The 21111-nt window shown below is 40.3% G+C and overlaps 2 protein-coding genes across 3 annotated transcripts; one reads left to right on the top strand and one right to left on the bottom strand.

The window, feature by feature from the left end:
* Window positions 1-345: 345 nt before the first annotated feature.
* Window positions 346-10030, bottom strand: tespa1 (thymocyte expressed, positive selection associated 1). Of its 2 annotated transcripts, none has more exons than XM_030730159.1 (12): window positions 9807-10030; window positions 9105-9315; window positions 8764-8806; window positions 7779-7819; window positions 7374-7427; window positions 6024-6063; window positions 5627-5671; window positions 5424-5519; window positions 5013-5221; window positions 3689-4887; window positions 2755-2842; window positions 346-1131 (listed from the first exon to the last, which is right to left on the bottom strand). In XM_030730159.1, exons 2-12 carry the CDS (start codon window positions 9241-9243, stop codon window positions 1040-1042), a joined length of 2046 nt encoding a protein of 681 aa, XP_030586019.1. In that variant the 5' UTR covers window positions 9244-9315; window positions 9807-10030; the 3' UTR covers window positions 346-1039. The 2 variants fall into 2 exon arrangements, with proteins under 2 accessions (XP_030586019.1, XP_030586018.1); XM_030730158.1 differs by having other exon boundaries at window positions 9105-9286.
* A 2984-nt stretch (window positions 10031-13014) lies between these two features.
* On the top strand, window positions 13015-21105 carry sp1 (sp1 transcription factor). The gene is given in 9 exon segments (XM_030730060.1): window positions 13015-13101; window positions 13713-13786; window positions 15561-16940; window positions 16943-16964; window positions 18355-18496; window positions 18735-18844; window positions 18847-18927; window positions 19221-19341; window positions 19343-21105. Coding segments are annotated over 9 exon segments (2127 nt in total). The 5' UTR covers window positions 13015-13094; the 3' UTR covers window positions 19533-21105.
* The last annotated feature ends 6 nt before the right edge of the window (window positions 21106-21111 follow it).

Raw genomic sequence — 21111 nt, 5'->3', positions numbered from 1 at the left:
TGCTCGTCTCTGCAATGCTGTGGTCTGACTGTTTAGCCTTTTTAAGATTATGAGGTTAAAAATTGGGTGTAATATTTTGGAAACTTATGAATTGCCCTCGTGAGGTTTGACAATGTATCACAGTTTGATGGATTTATTTCTTCTCTTTTAGATTGTGATGTCTACATTAGGAAATTTGCAAATTCATATCTGTTGAAATAAAGATACATTTATGTGTTGGCAGAAAATGGTAATCCAGTGAATGCTTTAATAAATACTTGTTAACATTAAGCTCATTAAAACCTTTCATTTACAGACCAGACAAAGTTATTTAGACTTTCAATATTACCATTAATTCTTCCCCTGAATTTTCCTATGTTTTTCTGCCAATATCACTGAAAAGATTCCAGTTAAAAGCTGATGCTTGTTTTCCAAAGTATATTCTGTAACTGCCTGCTGTGTCCCTTCAACTTGCCTAACTTGCTGCATATTAGTTGGTAAAATACCTCGAAGTCACCTAATTATTGAAAACAGTGTAAAGTTTGCACTACTGAAGAAAAAATGTTTTGCACAGTGAAGGATGACCACATTTGTGTATTTTTATTCATACTGGCATCGAGTTCAAGGTTCTTGATATAAACACAGCACCATGAAACTGATGTCGATACTGACATTAAACTTGTGAGACTCCTCTACTGTGGCACAAAAATAAAACGTAAATAAAATGTTAGCTCCATGGTCTTTGGTTTCAATTGTAATACATTCTTTCACCTACATTTTGACCATAGCCATTTAAATAAAAATACAGTACACTGTTGAATTTACTTATTTACAATACAATACATACTCTTTGTTAAATATGAGAACAAGAGAGAAACATGCTTTGCTCAAAAATTTTCTCAGTGGAAAAAAACCCCTATAAAACCTTGACATGACCAAGTCTTACAGTACGCTGATATTTTTTGACATAAAGCTCTGAGCTGAATGAATTTTCCAGCATTTAACAAACTCACATCCACTGATGACAAATACTGCTGTAAATGTTTATATGAGCTTTCTGTCATCTGCTGTGTCTGTCTGATGAGGGGCTGACTTCTTCGTCCGCGTAGCCGCTGCTGTCGGACTGCATACTGTCACCCCGGACCACTTCACCTATACAAGGGCACAAACACAGTCAGATATGTTTTCTGTATACTGGGAAGTGCAGCACAATGCAGCTGCAGACTGACCCAAATAGGCACAGAAAGGCACACCTGCACAACTACTTGCGTATACATCTGTCAAGCCCTCGTGTGACGCGAAATTCATTTTCATGCTCACATATACACTCGTTGGCCACATTATTTGGTACAGTTGCTCATTATCACAGTGATCTAATCAGTTAGTCACCTGGCTACAATTCAATACCTTTAGGGATGTAAATATGGTCGAGATGACCTGTTGAAGTTCAAACTGAGCATCAGAATGGGGAAGAAAGGTGATTTAAGTGACTGAGAATGTGCCACGGTTGTTTCTGTCATAAAGGCTGTTCTGTGTATTTCTAGGGTTTACAGAGAAAGGCCCAAAAAAGAGAAAATATCCTGTGAGCAGCGATTCTCTGAGTGAAAATGTCTTGTTGATGTTTGAGGTCAGTGAAGAATGGCCAGACTGCTTTGAACTGAAAGGAAGGCAACAGTAACTCAAATAACCACTAGTTACAGTTTAGGTATGCAGAAGAGCATCTCTGAATGCGCAAAACATCGGACATTGAAGCCGATGCGCTACAGCAGCAAAAGAGCACACCGGGTGCCACTCCTGTCAGTTAAGAACAAGAAACTCAGGCTACAATTCACATGGGCTCAAAATTGGACAATAAAAAACACTGCTTTATGCCAACATTCAGATGGTAGGGTCAGAATATGGTATAATCAACATGAAGGCATGGATCCATCTGGTTGCTGGTGGTGGTGTAATGGTGTGGGGGATATTTTCTTTGCACACTTTGGACCCCTTAATACCAACTGAAACACCACAGCCTATCTGATCATTGTTGCTGACCATATCCATCCTTTTATGATCACAGGGTAGCCATCTTTTGATGGCTGTTTCCAGCAGGATAACACAAAGCATCTCAAACTGGTTTCTTGAACATGGCAATGAGTTCACTGTGCTCAAATGGCCTCCACAGTCACCAGATCTCAATCCAGTAGCTCACCTTTGGGATGTGTGGAATGGGAGATTTACATTATGGATGTGCGCAATGCTGTCACGTCAATATGGACCAAAATCTCTGAGGAATGTTTCCAGGACCTTGCTCAATCTATGTCATAAAGAAATAAGGCAGTTCTGAAGGCAAAAGGGGGTCCAACCCAGCACTAGCAATGTATAACTAATAATGTGGCTGGAGAGTGTATATTTTTATGCCTAGGGTAGTCTGAAATACTCAATTCATCATGTGCCATGACTTACCTTAATGCAAGACCTGCAGTAAGCTCAAAGTAAAGTATTACTTTGAGAAACAAAAGAGAAGAAGCTTAACATGACACTTTGTGCACACCCAAAGTTTATTCACGAGTAGCTGGAGCAGTGTGACATGGCAACAGCCTTCAGCTTCACACATTTTAAATGTGTGCACTTATTTAGTTTTTTTTTTGGTCAGCAGTTTCATGGCCACTGATAACAGCCAACAGCTATTTTAAAACAGTGACAAGTCAAATTCCCATAAAGTGTGTTCACCAAAAAAAAAAAAAAAAAAAAAATGTCAAGTCACTCAAATAAAATGTAAGCATATAGTACCTTTATATTGATGTTTTTTTGAAAATGGTGATGTTGTAGTTCTCGAAGTTTCTGACTGTCCAAAATCTTCTTCTCCTGCACTATGCACCTGAAAAGACAAAAGGAATGCCTGCTTAAACTTTTGTATAATTAGGAAAGAACTGACAAATAATGACAAATGAAAAATAATAATCAATGATCAAATAATAATCAATGATCAAAACCCTTCAGAAAGAGAAACCCTGTAGTGCAAAAAAAAAAAAATGTGAGCACAAGACATATTCCTGATATAAGCCATGATTTGATTCAATACAATAAATTTAAGTGTATTATGAATCATAAATGGCTCGTAGTCAATACTAAACATTATCCATGGAGGAAAGAACATGTGGAATATTTGTATGTCAGACTGCGCCTGAACTGAAAAGAAATGGAAAACACTGAATGCATGTTTTACATCTTATGAGATGTAAAATATGACACTAAGAAATGTCACCCCTTTCATTGTATTTTCCCAAACAATAAGGACAATACTGTATGAATCACATAAACTTTGTGTTGTTTAGAAAAATGAATGGGCCCACTTTCACGTCTAAATCTTAATATGAGATATCTTATAAGGAGTATTTATAAAGAACTTACTACTGTGAGAATGGGCAGTTCTTATTAGATATAGCTATCCAAAAACAATACAATCTACTGTTTTTTGATTAATTCTTTGATAATTTTTTATTACACCCATTTCTGCCCTCTTCATCATGTTCTTTCGTGACTTATCATGACTTGAGCCTGGTTTGATGGGTGTTTACTGAATCGGTTTGTCATGTCAATTAGAAAATTTGCCTTCATTTGATAAAATCAACCAAATATTGTTTGATTGTTAAACTCATTTCAAATGATAATACAGAGATTATAAACCATATCAAGCCACGGTACTGTTGTGAAACCACTGTACCTCTTCCATCTCAAAGGAATTAACCTGCTGAAGGTTACTGGAGAATTTGCCCAGGGTCTGATGCATCCGAGGATTCAGATACTGTCCTTGCCTCTCAGAAACTGACTTTTTATGTTTCTCAGCATAGGAGACTTGTGGAGCATGATTGTAATCTGGGGTTTTTAAAGAAGAGGAAGAAACAGCATCATCTTCCCAGCCAGTCACAGTTATGCAATAATGACTATAGCTACCACTGGGTTCCAGAACAGGAAGTGATCTAGACGAGTCATCCTGTGTGGCTTCACCTGAAGAGGCAAAATTGTCTCTGCCCGAGTCCCCACTAGGCTTAGCCATGGAGGTTTGCATACTGGATTTCTGTGATCCAGAATAGGATCTACCTGTGCTTTCGCTCTCAGAGAGGATATAAGTCAAACTTTCCAGACTGCGTGTGCTTTGACAGCAAAACGGTGCCCGGTGTACGCTCTCAACTATCTGGGGGCAGATTGAATCATATGTAACCTTGGCAGCAAGTTTTAGCTCAGCTGTTCTTTTGTCACTTTGTGTCAAACATGAGCCTGTCTCTGGCTGACACGGAAGTGACTCATATTGGGTTTCTATCACAGTTTCTTCTGATAATGATGATGCTACAGATGTTCTTACACTCTGAGTCATGCAGTCAGGGTCTGTTAGTTTGACGTTATTTTCATAAGGGTCAACATTATCTGCCTGTTTATTATCATCCTCCAACTGCTTTTGATAGGTTTTATTTCTGTTCTTGAGAATGTCTGTATCCGTTGACTGCTGAGTTTCCTGCCCATTTGCATCATCTGTGATCGGCCTAACATCCATAGCTGAATTATTCCCGTTACATTCTTCTAAATCCAGCTTTTTGTTAACGCCAGTCTTGACTTTCCACACTATATCCACAACATCCGGGAGGCTGGATCTTTTCCTGGGAGACGGCTGTGGAGAAGTGGAGTCTGACCCCCGGGGAGTGCCCGTGTAGAGACACATCTTATTGACAGTGTCCTTCAGCCTCTCCACCGGAGATCGTGGCTCACTACGAATGCTGCTTCTGAACCGTTCGATCCTCTCCACAGGAGAAGAGAAGGTAAACTCTGGTGTGGAAAGTTTCTGGAGAGGAGTCCGAGACACGTGGGAGTAAAGGGAATAGAAAGCATTGGCCATTGCTGTGAGCACTTGAACTTGTCTGAAACGACCTGTGAAAATAAACAGATCTCATGTGAATGGATCTAATTCAGCTTATCACACACCAAATAATCTTATACAGATCACATGTCAAAGAAAGATAATCTACAGAAGAGCTAGAACTAGATAGTCTTACTAGCAAGAGAGAGGCTGGGGTCCTCCTCTCTTATCCGCCGTATCTGTGAGTCCAGGAAGAGGCGGAAGTTGATGCCCTGAGCCTGAGAGGGAAAGGTAAAGAAGCGAGGCGGGATGCGCACAGTGACCTGCGGCTCTTCACAGCCGAAACCCAGCTCGTACAAAGTCTCCTCCGCATCCTCTGAACGCAACTCGAGGACCTCCGATACACTAGTGTGAGAAAAAGGGAGAGAAAATGTTGTATTCAAGGATATATGTCACAGTTGTACAGATAATGTTTTACAACATCATGAAAGACACCACCACTATAGTTAATAGTATGTTAGAAATGGTGCCTATCATGTCATCCAAGTAAAAAGCATTCTTGAAAATTCAGAGAATAATAAATCCTTTAAAAGTGTTGAAGACTCACGTTGATGTACTTTTCCAGGTTGAGGAGGAGAGGCAGCTAGAAGCTATGCTGTGGCCCAAGTTCAGCGATGGCAAACACAGACCTTGACGAGGGGTACTATACACAAGATGTGTAAAATGTTAGAGTGCATACAGTCTGCATACTAAAGCCTTTATTTATGCATGATCTCTTCATTCTGATTTATGGAAGAGCTGGTCACTGACCTGGCGAGCCTGTTGTGTTGTTTAAAGGACGGCTGCCGTGCCAAGCTTCGTCGTCACCACAGAGTGAAACAAAATGAATAAATAAACAACATTGGACTATTTATTTAAGTTTCCTTAGCACCGATTTTGTAAATTGAGAAAGTCACATGGTTGATTTATTCTACAATCACACAATAAACAGGCTTCATCTGTTCCAACTAAAGAAGACAGAAAAATATCTGTGTAGAGGATTGCCTGGATTTAACTTTGTGTTTGTCTATGAAATGGAATTAAACAAAAAAGCCGCTCTCATTACGATCATCCATACTATCTGTCCTTCATTACCAATTCTTTACTAAATACTTGTTTCCTGTTTGATTGTTACTGCTATAACTACATGCTTACAGCTGCTACTCACCTAGGCTCAGATGTAGCTTCTCCCCCATGTAACCCAGAAGCTGGAACAAGGAAACCATGTTGATTAAAATTACAACAAGTGTCACGTTGTCCTGAGGCATGTTTAAAGAAGCAATACTTTCGTAAGAGATTTAGATGATAATTTTGTTATTTTGGGTGTTTTAATTATTTTAGTATCTGTTATTTTGGGTGAATTACCCATTTAATATTAGAAGGAATTTTGTTAGCTACACCTGTTCAAATGCTTGTTAACGCAAGTTTCTAATCAGCCAATCACATGGAAGCAATTCAGTACATTTAGGCATGTAGACATAGTCAAAGCAACCTGCTTTAAGTGACTTTGGTTGTTGGTTAAGTTCCTTGAGGCATTGAATTGAATTGAATTGAATTGAATTGAATTGAATTGAATTGAATTGAATTGAATTGAATTGAACTGAACTGAACTGAACTGAACTGAAAAAATTGTGCCACACAGCCTGCTCTCTTTCAGAAACTGCTGATCTGCTACGATTTTCCCACACTCAGAAAAAAGACAAGATATCCAGTGAGCAGCAGTTCTCTGTTTATTGATGTCAGAGGTCAAACAGGCACATATACAGATAAGCATCTCTGAACACACGACACGTTGAACCTTGAAGCAGTTGGGCTACAGAGGCAGAAGACTGCACTACATGCCACTCCTGGCAGCTAACAACAGGACCTCAACAATAGAAGAATCTGATGAGTTTCAATTTCTGCTGAGACATTCATGAAAAGCTTGGCTCAATCCTGCCTTGTATCAACAGTTCAGTCTGCTGGTCATGGTGTAATGATGTGAGGGATATTACACTAATAGTGAGTAATTTGAGCATAAGCAGAGATCAAATTAAAAAAAAAATCAGGATGCACAATTAATTTTCCTATAATAATATTTTCTGTTTTATTATTAGTCTTTACAAGTGTAAGTGTGTATTACTCAGGTTGTGGGGGGCATTAAAGTAAAGAGTAAACATTAAGGTTAAGTTAGACGCTCAGTTATGCTTTGGATAAAGGTGAGAAAAGCAGTAGTTATGGCTGAGTCTCCAGCAAATTAATGCAAAACTATTTTCAGGAAAATCAGCTGTGGTCATTATCTAACAGAAGTTAGTACATTAGATGCATTCTCACTAATAGAAATGCTCCATTTGATTTAGGAAAGGAAGTTGGCTCAGCCGCACATCACACAGACTTTGAACTATGGAGCTGACACAGCCAGATAACCCCAGGAAAACTCAATGTGATTCCTAAAGTTCCTTTGGGGAAACAAAAGCACTATGTATGCACTTGTGTGTATTTGTGTGAGCATGCATGCACATGTACAACGTATGCTTACCATCCGCTCCAAGACTCAGGTCATCGGCAAAGTTGCTGGCTTGGCGCACAGACTCTGAAGAAAGAAGAAAGTCAAAGATATGAGTAATGAAATGAGATGAGAAATACTTTTATTTATCCCACATTTGGGAAATTCATATAAATAAATAAATAAAAATTACATTTTTAATATAATATAGACTTTGGATTCAAATGTAGGAAATATGAGGATATATATATATAAATATAAAATACTGCTCACAGTTCAGGAACTCATTTAAATAAAAATTATTCAAATTAGTTCCAACTACAATAGAAACATTTATTAGCATAACATCAGGATCTGAAATCCTCATTCAGGAAATGAAAAATAATACTACATGTAACACTATTTTTAACGATGAGGTTTGCTTCAGTTCCTACTCACCAAAACTCAGCTGACCGCTTTTCTCCGAGCACGCATCTGACCTGTAAGGCATATCTCAATATTTAATACATAAACACACACAGTGAGATTTAATCAGTCTCATGATTTTATCAAATAAGTGATTAGGTTTGCATAGATAGCTTCATCTGGAGTATGATAGCGCCAGAGCTTGTGAAAGCTGCTCCTTAATCAAGATACTGTTGAAGTCTGTCAACTTCCTCTTGTAGATGTAAGAGCGCAAGCCAATGCCTTCAAACTAGTCATTTTAATTTTAGGTTATGAGGAAGCATTTAACCAACCCCCTGTTTCTTTTGCTGTACTCTTTCCCCGTGTTACAGGTCATTTAGGTGCAAGCACAGACTATGCAGCAACTCACTGACCACCACAAGTGCAACTTCCTTTTTAATAACTGATGTAACATTAAATAATCCGTCTGTGTGTTCCTTCCTGATGAGAGGGCAAAAAAGGAAATGATTATCTCCTTCTAGTTATATAATTTTACTTCCCAGAAAAAAAAATTATAAACAGTGAAACAGCAAAAGTTATTTTGGGGGTTTTATTTGGGTCTAATGACAAATTTGCAAGACTAAAAATGTCTATGTGTTTGTACCCCAACCACATATATTAATCATAATCAATAACAGGCTTCTTCTGTGACACTTAACACCGGTTGATCTTCTGCAAACAAGAGTTGCCAAATCAGCAAAAGGTCAGCTCGAAGCATCGGTTCCATGGTTTGAAAGTTTCAATTAATTTTTTTTGTTTCCAGTGGAACAATAAAAACTCATCATCAAAGGTAGGTTTGGTGACAAACAACACTGTGGCTGCCTTGCTACATCGTCTTCCTGGAACACCTGACTTCAGAGGGTTTCCACTTGCTACATGCTGTTGCTTGTTAACAAGTTTCCAGTGACTGACAATTTGTCCTTCAGTGTTCAGAATACCTTATTACAACAAAAATAAGTAGTAAAACACGTTCCCTTACCCACAACCGAGAAGCCAGTTCTCAATCTTTCCTGTAAGGTATCCTGTGGAAATCACACTTAAGTTTATGAGTGATCCTCATTGAATAAACTTATGCATCCTGTTTTCATTTACTGGCAGTTACCCTTTTAATATGCATATTCCATTATGTATTACTGCATTTTTGCTATTTGTTACAACAAATATTTTTTTTAATGTCTTACCATTCAGTTAGGTTATTTCCACTATTTATTTTGTCCCTGATAAATAGGACACCGAATATCCAGCTACTTAGATATCTTCAAGTTCAGCTTGATAGATACTGCAGCCCAATCCCTCCCACATTCCAGAGTCTGATCTTACCGTCAGAAAACACATCATCGTCCGCTATAGAGGCAGATGGAAGCGTGCCAAGTGGTCCTTCAGGTTCCTCCAAAGTGACCCACTGTCGGCTGCTGTTGATCCAGGCTCGCCGCCTCACTGTGGAAGGCGAGCTCTCCATCTCCTCAGTTCACAGACAGCCAGGGCATATGCCTCAGTCGAAGCTGCCAGAGATGCAAGGAAAGAGCCAGAGCTGAAACATTAATGCAACAACACAGTTTTAGGCTTTAATGTTTGCTAGAAGGATGAAAACATTTTTTAGTCTAAAGTCTGTTATATTCAGGGTTTTCAGTGAGTACCCCTTGTTATTAAAGCTGAACTATTTCTGCATATGAATATTAACAGGTGCTTCCTTATCAATAGTAGTGTTTCTTAGACCTTCATGCATGGATTATATTTAATATTGCAGTAAAAAGGTAGTTTTTACTGCAATATTAAAGTCTGTAGTTGCCTTCAGTATAAGTGACAGAGATCCAAATCCTTTCAAGCTAAAAACCACTCATTATTAATTAAAAGCTATGATAAGTTATAAGTTTAATATTAATATATTATAAGTTTAATATTTAAGCCAGATCAAATGCAGGGTGCTATAAATATTATCCACAATAATAATGATAGAGGCTAGTAAGAGCGTGTACAGGTTGCCTTTAGAGCTGAATGCTGGTGTGCGAAAAGCAGCTTTACCTTCATCGGCGCAGGTTTCAGTTCTGCATAAAAGGCGCTCTTTGTCTCGTTTCCTGTACTTAAATGCGATATACTTCATCTGCAGTCTTTAGAAAACTGTCAAACTGCATCCAACAAGTTCCCGTTTATCAACGACGATTGACGAAAACGCCTTTCTGGTGATTTCCTTTCGAAAAGATTCAGTTAGAAGGCAGACTGAATGTGCGCGGGTCTTGGCGGTGAAGCGGTTTGAGACGTCTGTGGAGGAAGTGCCTTTGCATCTCATGTGAAATACAAAAGTTTTATCAGCGTGGGACGCAGCTGCCGCACATCCTGCAGAAACAAAAACAGACAGGTCTGTGGAAATGTCAGAGGTAAAGGCTGACGACGCGGCACAAGCGAGTTGAACGTCAATCGCAAAACAGGCAAATATTGCGTCCTGTTTGCAACTCACCTGTGATATTTGAATAAAAAAAACAAAAAAAAACATTATTTTTGCGTACAGTGCCTCATCGCTAGCATCATCTTCTTCTTTAATCGTTTTCATTTGGGGTGTGTAGTTGTTCTCATGAACCAAAAACTCTGCTGTGCTTCATTAAAAACCCCGCAGGCAAAAAGCACTTCCTGCGCAGCTGGGACGTTTTTCGGTCCTGAAAAAAACATTTTCAGGAGTGCCTCCTGCACCCCAAAGGACCTCAGTCTCCTGAGCAGGTAGAGTCTGCTCTGGCCTTTCTTGTAAAATGCAGTGGTGTTGTCTGACCACTCCAGTTATTGTTCAGGTGAACACCCAGGTACTTATAAGATGCAACCCTATCAATGTTCATTCCCGGGATATTCACAGGTGTGTGGGGAGTGTGCTTGTGCCTACAAAAATGCACCACCAGCTCTTTGGTTTTTCCTGCATCGATCTGGTGGTGGTTCCTTTGGCATCAGTCTGAGAATCCTCATATTAGCTGTATGTATTCTTTGTCATCCCCGTCATGTATGAGACTGACGATCGCAGAATCATCAGAAAACTCTTGCAGATGACAAATGGGTGAATGGTAGGAGAAGTCACCGGTGTATATGGTGAAGAGGAACAGGGCTAGGACCGTTCCTTGTGGGTCCCCTGTGCTGCAGACAACTGTTTCAAACACACAGCCATGCAACCTCACATAGTGTGGACAGTTATTGAAGTAGTCCAGGATCCAGGATGCTAGGTAGTGGTCAACTCCAGTGTTTTCCAGCTTGTTCCCCAGAAGTGTAGGCTGGAGTGTGATGAAAAGCACTGGATAAATCAAAGAAAATGATTCTCACAGTGCTTGCAGGCTTGTCCAGAAGAGCGTATGGTCACAGTTTCTCATGTGGCCCCTTTGTTGTGTGGCCCCTTGGTAAAATTAATTTCCCACTGCTGGTTTAGGCTATTGTGAGACAAAAAATGAATCCAAGATGCTAGAAAATGAGCCATGTTCTTCAGGCAAATTCTTTCAGCTACATAGTCAAAAAAAACAAAAACATTTTTTTCTTTTTTCCCCTGATAATCACCTATAGGTGAAAATGCAAATGTAAAAGATATGTTTTAAATATATTTTCAATATAATGTATAACCAGTATTTTTCCTACAAAATGTGTCAGTTTCACAAAATAATTTACTATGGAAACTAATGTATTAATGTAATGGAAATGCTGTAACTTCCACCATCACTATATATGTACTATATACAATATGGACCCAAAAATACTTTTTATAATACATTTCAGTTATCCTATGAAAATACAATAAATGACTGTAAAAAATACAGAAAGGTCACTGTAAATTTTACAGTAAAGGGCTGGAAACTGCCACCTTTATTTTTCTACAGTGCAGCATTTTAACATGATAAACTTGCATTAGGAATCCCAACGTGCCATTGAGACACAGGAGAAAATTAGTGTGGGTCTACATTTATAAAAATAGAACACACAATAATAGAAAAACTTTGCAAGTAGGCTGCTGTTTTACTAGCCCTACAGGAGAGTGTTTGGTATTGTATTTTGGGGGAGAGTTGTAGTTAGGTGACTTTCCAGGCTAAGATTAAACACAATCTGATGAGATTACTTTCTTTGATGTATTAGAGACTGGTAATATATAATGAAAGCACTGATCTGAATGCCTCCATTAGATTAGAGTGTGGTGGGATGCTGGTGCTGCCGTGTATGCATTAGTGTGTGTGTGGGATAAATATTCATATCTGTGACTAACTGAAGAAGCATCAGTGTTGGAGTGGCTGCAGGCCTGGCTTGGGGATGGTCTCCACCCTCTCTCCTGTTTACACGGGCACATGTGCTGCCGTATTGACAGCCCCCTCACGAATCCTAATAATACAAGCCCTCCCACATGCGAGCCATTTTCTCCTCCCCGCGCGGTTTACAGCCAGTGTGTGCGTGTGATGGGGGATCTTCACCGCCACCCTGGCTGACTCCTCCCGCCTCCTTGCCGTTTCCCGACCCACCGGGCGCCACCAGGGAGTGGCCAGTGGCCACGGAGGCAAGACTTAAATACCCAGGCGGCCTTCCTCCTGCCCCACCTCCGTGTTCAAATCGAGAAATGACACTTAACATCTCACATGGACAGCAAGTCCCATATGTCTGACCGAACAAAGGGGATCGCCAGTATTTTGTGGAACTGTTTACTCATGGCGTCTTTTAAGCGGAAAAAGATAACCAAACGTCAATCATACTCAGGGGTACAACCTACCCTGCTTGGTTCTGCCCAGTTCTCCGCCTTTAGTCCAATTACATTGGCTAGCTGATACCCGTTGGCTGAAACGCCCTTTTCCATTGGAGAGAAGGAGCAATTGCTCAAAAGAGGCGCTTAGAAGGGTGCGTTTCTTTTTAGTATTGGGACGGTGCGATAGTGCGGTTACCAGGAAATAAGTTCAATTTGTAGCCTAACAAAACGGCCAGCGTTTAGCTATTCCGACTGGCAGATTTTGTCACTCGTATTCTTGTATGTTTAATATTAGTTTATTACATCCTAATTAAGAATATTATACTTAAAATGTAACTGAAATTTGGTCGTGATAGGAGGAAATTAAATGCAACTGGAAACAATATAAGTTGTATAGAGGTGCTAAGTTCATTAGACGACATCCCGGTTATTACCTCCTCTGATAACCCCGTTAAACACAGATACCGTCTGTCCTCCACGAAGTTGGTAGGTTGCCAGGTTTATAAATCTAACGCACCCGCCTTTCTCCTTCAAAGAAGGGGGGGCGTCAAGTTAGTGTGAAGTTGTGAAAAGTTGTCAAGCAGAAAAAAGAGCAGCGAAACTCCTCCCGTCTTCAAATTATGAGCAGTAAGTGAACTTTTTAAAACTCCCTGGCACGTTGTGGACGAAGTGTTAACTCAACAGTAAGGAGTAGAGTCGCAGTACGTTGTTTTAAATGTGTTTCGTGTTGTAAATGTGGCGTGTGTCGTTAATTAAATGCCGAGTTGTTTAAAAAAAAAAAAAGTGACCAACTAAACGTTGCAGACCCGCTAATTGTTGGTATACAGCGAACAACAATTAGCCAACTGGTCAGCAGTAACTTTATATTTGCTCTTAATTGACACTGTCTGCTTACTTCTTAATCGAACTCTATTTAACTGATGTGAGCCCGCTGGGTAGTCGTATTTACAAGGGTGGCTGAAACCGCTTCGGTCACTTCAGCTCATACTTTACCTGTGAGTTCATGTTAGCTTAGCATGTAGCCGGCCCAGTAAGCACTTTTCTTGCACTTCTTGTCTGAATTGCTTCACAGCAGCCACGGAAATCACCCTTTTTATTATTTATTTGTGGCATGTGCTGTACTGTATGTTTCATCCTGTTTTAAATACACGCAGTAGTAAGTTTCATGGTGTGATGTTTGTCTTTTTTTTTAAGTGCTTTAAGGAGATGTGAGCTTAACAAAAACTCTTCTTCCGCAGATCAGCAGCACGGTGAAATGGCCGCTGTGGAGAGCGGCGGAGGCTTCAGTCAAAAGCGAAACACAAATTCACAAGTAGGTTACGGGACAGGTCCACTGCCAGACTGAACTCATGTGCACTTCCCATCTGTTTGATCGCTTCTGTGGCTCGTTTGTGTCGGGATCTGTACGGGTTGTTGATTTTCTCCCCAGAGCACATGTTACCGGGGTGGGGAATGGGCAGGTAAAAGTCGCCCACACGGGGTGTTCCCGTTAAACCCCGGCACTTAGTGTGTATTTCGCTCGGCCCATTTGGCTGGCCTTGGAGGGGGTGGCTAGCCGAGTGAGTCCGTTTATAGGGCAAAGTAAAAGTGTGGGAGGGAGATGGGTGGGTTTGGGGGGAGGGGAAGCCAAGCCCGCCGTAACGCCACAAAAATGTGATCCCTCCCATACCCCCCCTACCTCCCTTTAAAGCCCACTCCCCAATTCCCTGGAAAGAGGCTAAAAAAGTGGGTTTAATTTTTTTAAGCATACATTTTTTACAATATTGACATTTAGAAAGGAAATACATTTTTTCATTAATATATCACATTATTTGTATTTTTTTAATCATGTTTTTGGTGTTTAAAAAAAAAAAAAACTCTTTAAGAGACATTTTAAACTTTTTTTTTTTTTTTTTAATTAACATTTTACTGTAACTGCTTCAGTTTGGTTTTTGTTTTATTTGCGGGCAGGGAAGGAAGTCACTTTTTCATATTGAATTCTAAACACCCCATAATTTGCAATTTTTTTCCATTCAAAGTACTAGACAAATGTTTGTATTTGAATGCGTTATTGGACTTTCCAATCCAGGTTACACTACTACTTGTTCTTCTTCTTTAGGGAATGCCACAGAGCATCAGCTACTTCTCTTACCCTATCCCTAACATCCTCTTCTGTCACACCAACTCTGCATATTCTCCTTTAACTACATAGATGAATCTTCTCTGTGGTCTTCTGCTTTTCCTCCTGCCTGGCAGCTCCATCTTCTACATCCTTTGTCCAGTATATCCACTACCCCTCCTCTGCACATGTCCAAGCCATCTCAGCCTTGCCTCTCTAAAATGCTTAACCTAAGCTGTCCCTCTGATATATAATTTCTATTCATTTCTACTGGTCTACTGGTCCCAATGACAACCTGAAAGCTGCATCTACACTGCAAGCAATCCACAGTAACATGATTAGAGTCCACAGAAAATGAATGACATTCCAGGACTTCAGGTGACTACAAGTGAAATAACAGCAAGTGACCGGAAGTGGGCGAGACCGAGATAACGAAATGAAGCAACTAACAGGGAGAATGGAAAAATACTATAGATTGGCATAAGACTTGATGGTAAATGCATTAGAAGGTTACCTAGGCAACCAGAGTCTGGAATGTCCGTGACCAGGTGTTTGCTCCAAAGCAGTGTGCAGCAAGCAAATCCTTTCCAGTGTGTATGCAGCTGAACATCTTCACCTCTGCCACCTCCAGTCCTGCCTCCTGTCTTTTGTCAGTGCCATTGTCTCCAAACCACACATCATAGCAGGTCTCTCTACCATCTTGTAAACCATCCCTTTCACTCTTGCTGCTATCCTTCTGTCATAAATCACCCCAGCTACTCCACCCTGCCTGCACTGTCTCCTTCACCTAAATAACTTTGTTAAACTTATGGTGTTATTACTGTTATTTGTTGCTGTAAATGCTTTTAATCACGTGCAAGTATACAGCTTTACTTTCCAGCATCCTGATATTTTGACAGCCATTACTTTTTTTTTTTTGGTAGCTTTACACTGCATTTCATATTTTTCTACTTTCTAAATATTATTTTCTCTTCACTTCTTTTTCTAGGACTCACAGCAGCCATCTCCACTTGCCTTGTTGGCAGCCACATGCAGTCGCATTGACACCCCGGGAGAGAACGATTCCCCCGTGGAGCAACAGAATCAGCAGCAACAGCTGGACCTAAACCAGGGTGTTTTTACCTCCAGTGCCAACAGCTGGCAGGTAAATCCACTCTGTATTCAAGCATCCTCAGGCTCCAACACAGTCACCACGGATTCCTCAGGAGTGATGACAGGAGGAGACATCAACAAGAGCAGGCAGGTGCTGTCACCAGCAGCAGTTGCTGCAAGCACTCAGGGTCAGCAGCAGCAACAACAGCCGTTTGTAGTTGCTCAGGCACCATCAGTGCAGGGTCAGCAGGTGCTTACCACTATATCAGGTGTGATGCCCAATATCCAGTACCAGGTTATTCCCCAGTTTCAGACAGTAGATGGTCAGACGCTGCATTTCACACATGCTCAGCAGGAGTCTGCTGTGCCTGCTGCAGCAGGACCAGGGCAACAGTTTCAGATAGTGTCTTCTCCTAATGGCCAACAGATCATAGCTGCAAGCAACAGAGCTGGAGCGGGAGGAAACATCATAACCATGCCCAGTCTCCTTCAGGGAGCCATCCCCATACAAAATATAAGTTTAGGCAATAGTCTGTTACAAAACCAGCCCCAGTTCCTGGCAAATATGCCTGTCTCACTTAATGGAAACCTCACTTTGTTACCTGTCACTACTGGTGCTCCAGGGGGGGATACAAATGGTGGAGAAGCAGGAGGAAACCAGCTCATACAGCAGCAGCAGTCCCATCAGCCAGTGTCTTCCAACAGCGAGGCAGGTTACATGACAAGTGCTTCCACTGTAACTACGCAGACCACCTCTTCTTATGGAGTTACCCAAAAGCAGAACAGCAGTGGAGCTGTGACAGCGACATTTCAGCAGAACACAGCCTCTTCTCTGGGTGTTCCAATACAGCCAGACAACAGAGACAGGCAGCAGCCGCAGCAAATTCTTATCCAGCCTCAGCAAGTTATCCAAGGTGGAGCACCTCTCCAAACCATTCAGGCTGGTACTGTTGCAGCCACAAGCGGTCAAGTGTTTACTCCAACGCTCAGCCAGGAGGGGCTTCAAAATCTTCAAATCATGCCAAACACAGGGGCCATTCTGCTGCGCACTGTAAACCCCAATGGCCAGGTGACCTGGCAGACCATTCAGATCCAGAGTCCGACGGGAGCCCAGATCACACTGGCACCTGTGCAGTCTCTTCCCCAGCTTGGCCAGACTCAGGGAGCAGCTGCAGCTGGAGTACCTGTCAACACAGTGCAGATCCCAGGAATCCAGACCATAAATCTTAACAGCCTTGGGGGGTCTGGGCTACAGATGCACCAGCTGCCAGGGGTTCCATCACTATTGCCAGCACAGCAGGTCAGTCTGACTTTCATGAATAGTTAATATTCAGTCTTAAAAATGTATACATATTTCAACTATATTAACATATGGGTTATTAAATCAGCAGTTGGTGTTTTAAGACATTTTGACCTGTTACTGACTTTAATTTGTATTAAATTTGGGGGGGGGGGGGGGGGGGGGGGGTGGGGGGGGGGGGGGGGGGGGGGGGGGGGGGGTTTTTTTATTTTTTTTTTTTTTTTTTTTTTTTGTTTTTTTTTTTTTTTTTTTTTTTTTTGTTTTTTTTTTTTTTTGTTTTTTTTAGTTGGGGAGGGGGGGTTGGTGGGTGTTGGGGGGTGTTTTCGGCCTTTTTCCGCACCCTACTTTTCTTTGGCAAAGACAAATAACAAACCCCCATTTTATTTTTATTTTTAAGTTTGAATTCTAGTTTATACTAGCTAGATAATTAGCAGCTAAAGATTCTATTGTACACAATAATTTTAAAGTATGTAATTTGCTGGCATGGAGTTTAGTAAACAATTGGTAGTCTAGAAGATTAGCTTTACTTTCTGTTTTCCTTTCTGCTTTATCTTGTATCTTTGGCTTGACTCTCTTACTGCTTCCGCAGTGCACAATGCTGGTTGAACCAGTGTTAGCTGGTTCAGTGTTTTTCTGACCTCGTTAGTCCACTTCACATGTTGTGTTCCTGCTAAAGCTTTTGTTTTCCTGGTGCCCCTGCTTACCCTCTACATACTGGTCCCATTACATGCAATTGTGGGTTAGCCACAACTTCTGTTATAGCAAGGGTGTAACTACACTCCTCCCTTTTTTTTTAAGTTCACCATGGGCAGCTCCTACCAGTATGTCTACATGTTCACTGGACTAGATGTTATCACATTCCTCCATTTGTAAGGAATCACTGAGTCTGTTAACAGTGTTATGAAATCACGTGCCTCCCAGTTACATTTGCAGCAGGCTTTGTTCAAACTAGTTTTACTGAAATGCTGATTCTTCTACACCTCAGTGTCAGCTCTGACATTAAACTAACATTTTTTTAAGCATAATGGTTAATGGCCAGAGGACTCAAACTGTCATTATTACTTAAATGTAGCTTATAAATGTAGCTTTTGTTGTTTTTGTTTTTGTTGTTAATGCCTGCAGATAACTGTGATGAAAGAGCGCTATTCTTTTCAACCAAGTGTCAAACAGACCAAGCTAAAATAAAGGTTTAAGCTTTTGGTGTAGCTGCTGTTAATGAAACACCACACCAGACTTTTTAATAATGGATTGTGAACTCCATAAGGAATGAATTTTCCTTCATGAAGGATTACAGAAAAACTTGAAGTGATGGAAAATAAAGTGGCTTAAATTTATGTGAATGATAAGTTTCGTATATTATATCAGATTTGAGTATCTTCCATCTCTACAGGAGAGCAGGCCTTACAGACAGGTGGAGAAAGTTTGGATGAAAATACAGCTATGGATGAAGAGGAAATAAGCCCACCGCCTCAAGGTCGACGTAACCGTAGAGAAGCCTGTACCTGCCCGTTTTGCAAGGATGGAGAAGGACGGTATGTTGTTGAACCTTGTTGTGGCTGGCTACTTGGCTGAATGTTATGTTCCAGTCTATATACATTTATTAAATTACACTTTTTTTTTTTTTTAAACGATCTTACATTTCAGTAACAATCTGCAAATTGTAGCTCATTGTTGCCATTATAAAACTGCTGTTCAGAACTGAAAAAAAAAAAAAGTGAATATCATTTAATCTTTTTTTCTCAAACTTTTGACTTGTGGTTATTACAACAGTGATCCAACTAAAAAGAAGCAACACATTTGCCACATCTCTGGATGTGGGAAGATCTACGGCAAGACATCCCACCTGAGGGCCCACCTTCGCTGGCACACAGGAGAGCGTCCCTTGTCTGCAATTGGTCTTTCTGCGGCAAACGATTTACCCGTTCAGATGAGCTTTCAGCGCCATAGAGAGAAACACACACAGGTATAAATAAACTACTTAAGACAGCTGATGAATTCAGTTCAGATAGAAGCACGTTTGCCACATTAAATGAGGTATAACTTTACAATATCTGTATATGCTTTGTTTTGACTTCCATTTATTTTATTGTAGTGAGCTGAGTGCCCCTCACCTGCCAGTAGTTACAGGGCTGTATGGCTCACACAAATTGTGACACAAATCGATCAAAAATAAATGTTGCTTTGTGTAGCCAAAAGTCTGCTATAGTATAGGTGCAGCTGTGTCACTTTTTCTTTCCCTCTTTTTTTTTTTTTTAGGTGAGAAAAAGTTTGTGTGCACAGAATGTCCCAAACGCTTCATGCGCAGCGACCACCTCTCAAAGCATATCAAGACCCATATGAACAAGAAAACACAGTCTGTTACCAGCAACACCACCACCCACAGTCTCAGCTGATGCTGCTTCCCCTGCAGCAGGAACAGAAGCTGGCACCGGAGCAGTTTCAGCAAATGAGCAGCACACCATTGTCACCATGGAAACCTTATCTGCAGAGAGCTTAGCTCGATTAGCCAGCAGTGGTATCAACATGATGCAGGTGGACCTTCACCAAATCAATGGCAATAGCTACTAAAATGGTGGAGTAAAGTGGCCTTGGTGGATACTGTATTTGGACATTTGGGGTTTAAAAAGGGCACCTTACTGCAGATGCACAAGCTTTTAAAAAGCTTCAGGCAGGAGAGGTGGTGACAGATGCAACGCAACAGACACTATGAATTTGAGGACTGAGGGAGAAATGTGATTTCCATCTTGTATTTGAGACCTTGGGCATTTAAGGTTCAGTTGGATTAAAATGTTAGACTAGGGAAAAAAAAAAAAAAAATCACCATTTTATTTCTTTTAAATGAAAATGGCATTACACTAACATTTGTTCCACATGAAGAAACAGTCTTGATAGTGGGACTGCAATAAACACGTGTCACCACACTTCATGTTGAATTTGTAGCTTATAATTTGCTCTCCTTAAATGTATTTCTTCTTTAGCGAAGAGATCCCCCTTATTCCCTTTATTTTCTGGAGCTGTGTGCTTTGCCATTTGTCCCTCCTCTCACAGACACTTCCTGCCCTGTCAGACTGGGCTGTGTATCAGACATGCACCTCAGGCTAACTGGCACATGAGTCAAAATGCAAATCCATTCCCACCAAATTAAAAATATAAAAGCAATCTTTAGTGGAAAATATTCAAATCTCAGATTGCAGTACTTGAGAGAACTGGATGTGTTCATAAACTGCAATCTAATTGTCATAGGAATAATATATTAAAATTATATGGGGTGGACCATGGCATGTACACATCAGAGCCAGAAGCACTAATCAGTGTAAGGATTGAGTTAGAGCACAGAGTAACCCCAACACATTTAAGCCATCAATGCTTTCTGTCATCACAAAGCATTTTTTTTTATGTAAATATGTATTTGGTCATGTAATCCTACAGAAATTCTTAGTACAAGCAGGATCATCTTACATGATTGCCTTTCAGATTTCTAAACCTCTCATGCACAATCAAGTTTAATGTTACTCCTACATTATATATGTGTGTAGATTAAATGTGTAAGCCTGTCTGTCATAGAATAAGGTATTCTATACAGTCCAGATCTTCCCTGTACTTTTTCCTGTGGTACTCTTCTTCCAAGACCTTGCCTTGCATTCAAATCAGTTTCTTTCATTGGGTTTAATTCATATCTGTTCAGAGTGTGTATTTTGTAATAATGTCCAGACAGCATAAATATGTAAGCCTCAAAACCAAAGGTTCATACTCATTTATAAACTTTTTTTTTTTAAGTCTTTGGTCCATAAATTTTCTAATATTTTTACTATTATGCACATGCTAAAGTTATAACTGGAAAAGATCCAGCTTGAGGCAAACCCTGAATTTGCTTTCCTTTGTTGTCCAAATAAGTGTACCAGGTTTTGTTCTGAAAAGTTGTGCTTCCATCATTGTTGAAATGTTTGTTGGCTTCAAAGTTCTACTTTGGAAAAAATTGTTATTTGCAACTCCAGATTCAGTTAATTGGGCAACAAGTGCTCTTATTTTTTTTTTTTTTGGCTAATTTTAAGCAAGAGATTTTATAATTGTTGTTTACAACTACTGCAAATGCCAACAGCTGGATTAAAATAAATATACTTTGTCTCATTCTTTCGCAAAACTGTGC

This window comes from Archocentrus centrarchus, chromosome 5 (genome assembly GCF_007364275.1).
Source record: "Archocentrus centrarchus isolate MPI-CPG fArcCen1 chromosome 5, fArcCen1, whole genome shotgun sequence".
In the NCBI taxonomy this organism is placed as follows: Eukaryota; Metazoa; Chordata; class Actinopteri; order Cichliformes; family Cichlidae; genus Archocentrus; species Archocentrus centrarchus.
The sequence above is the reverse complement of the archived record's forward strand: the minus strand, read 5'-3'. Positions and strand labels throughout refer to the sequence as shown.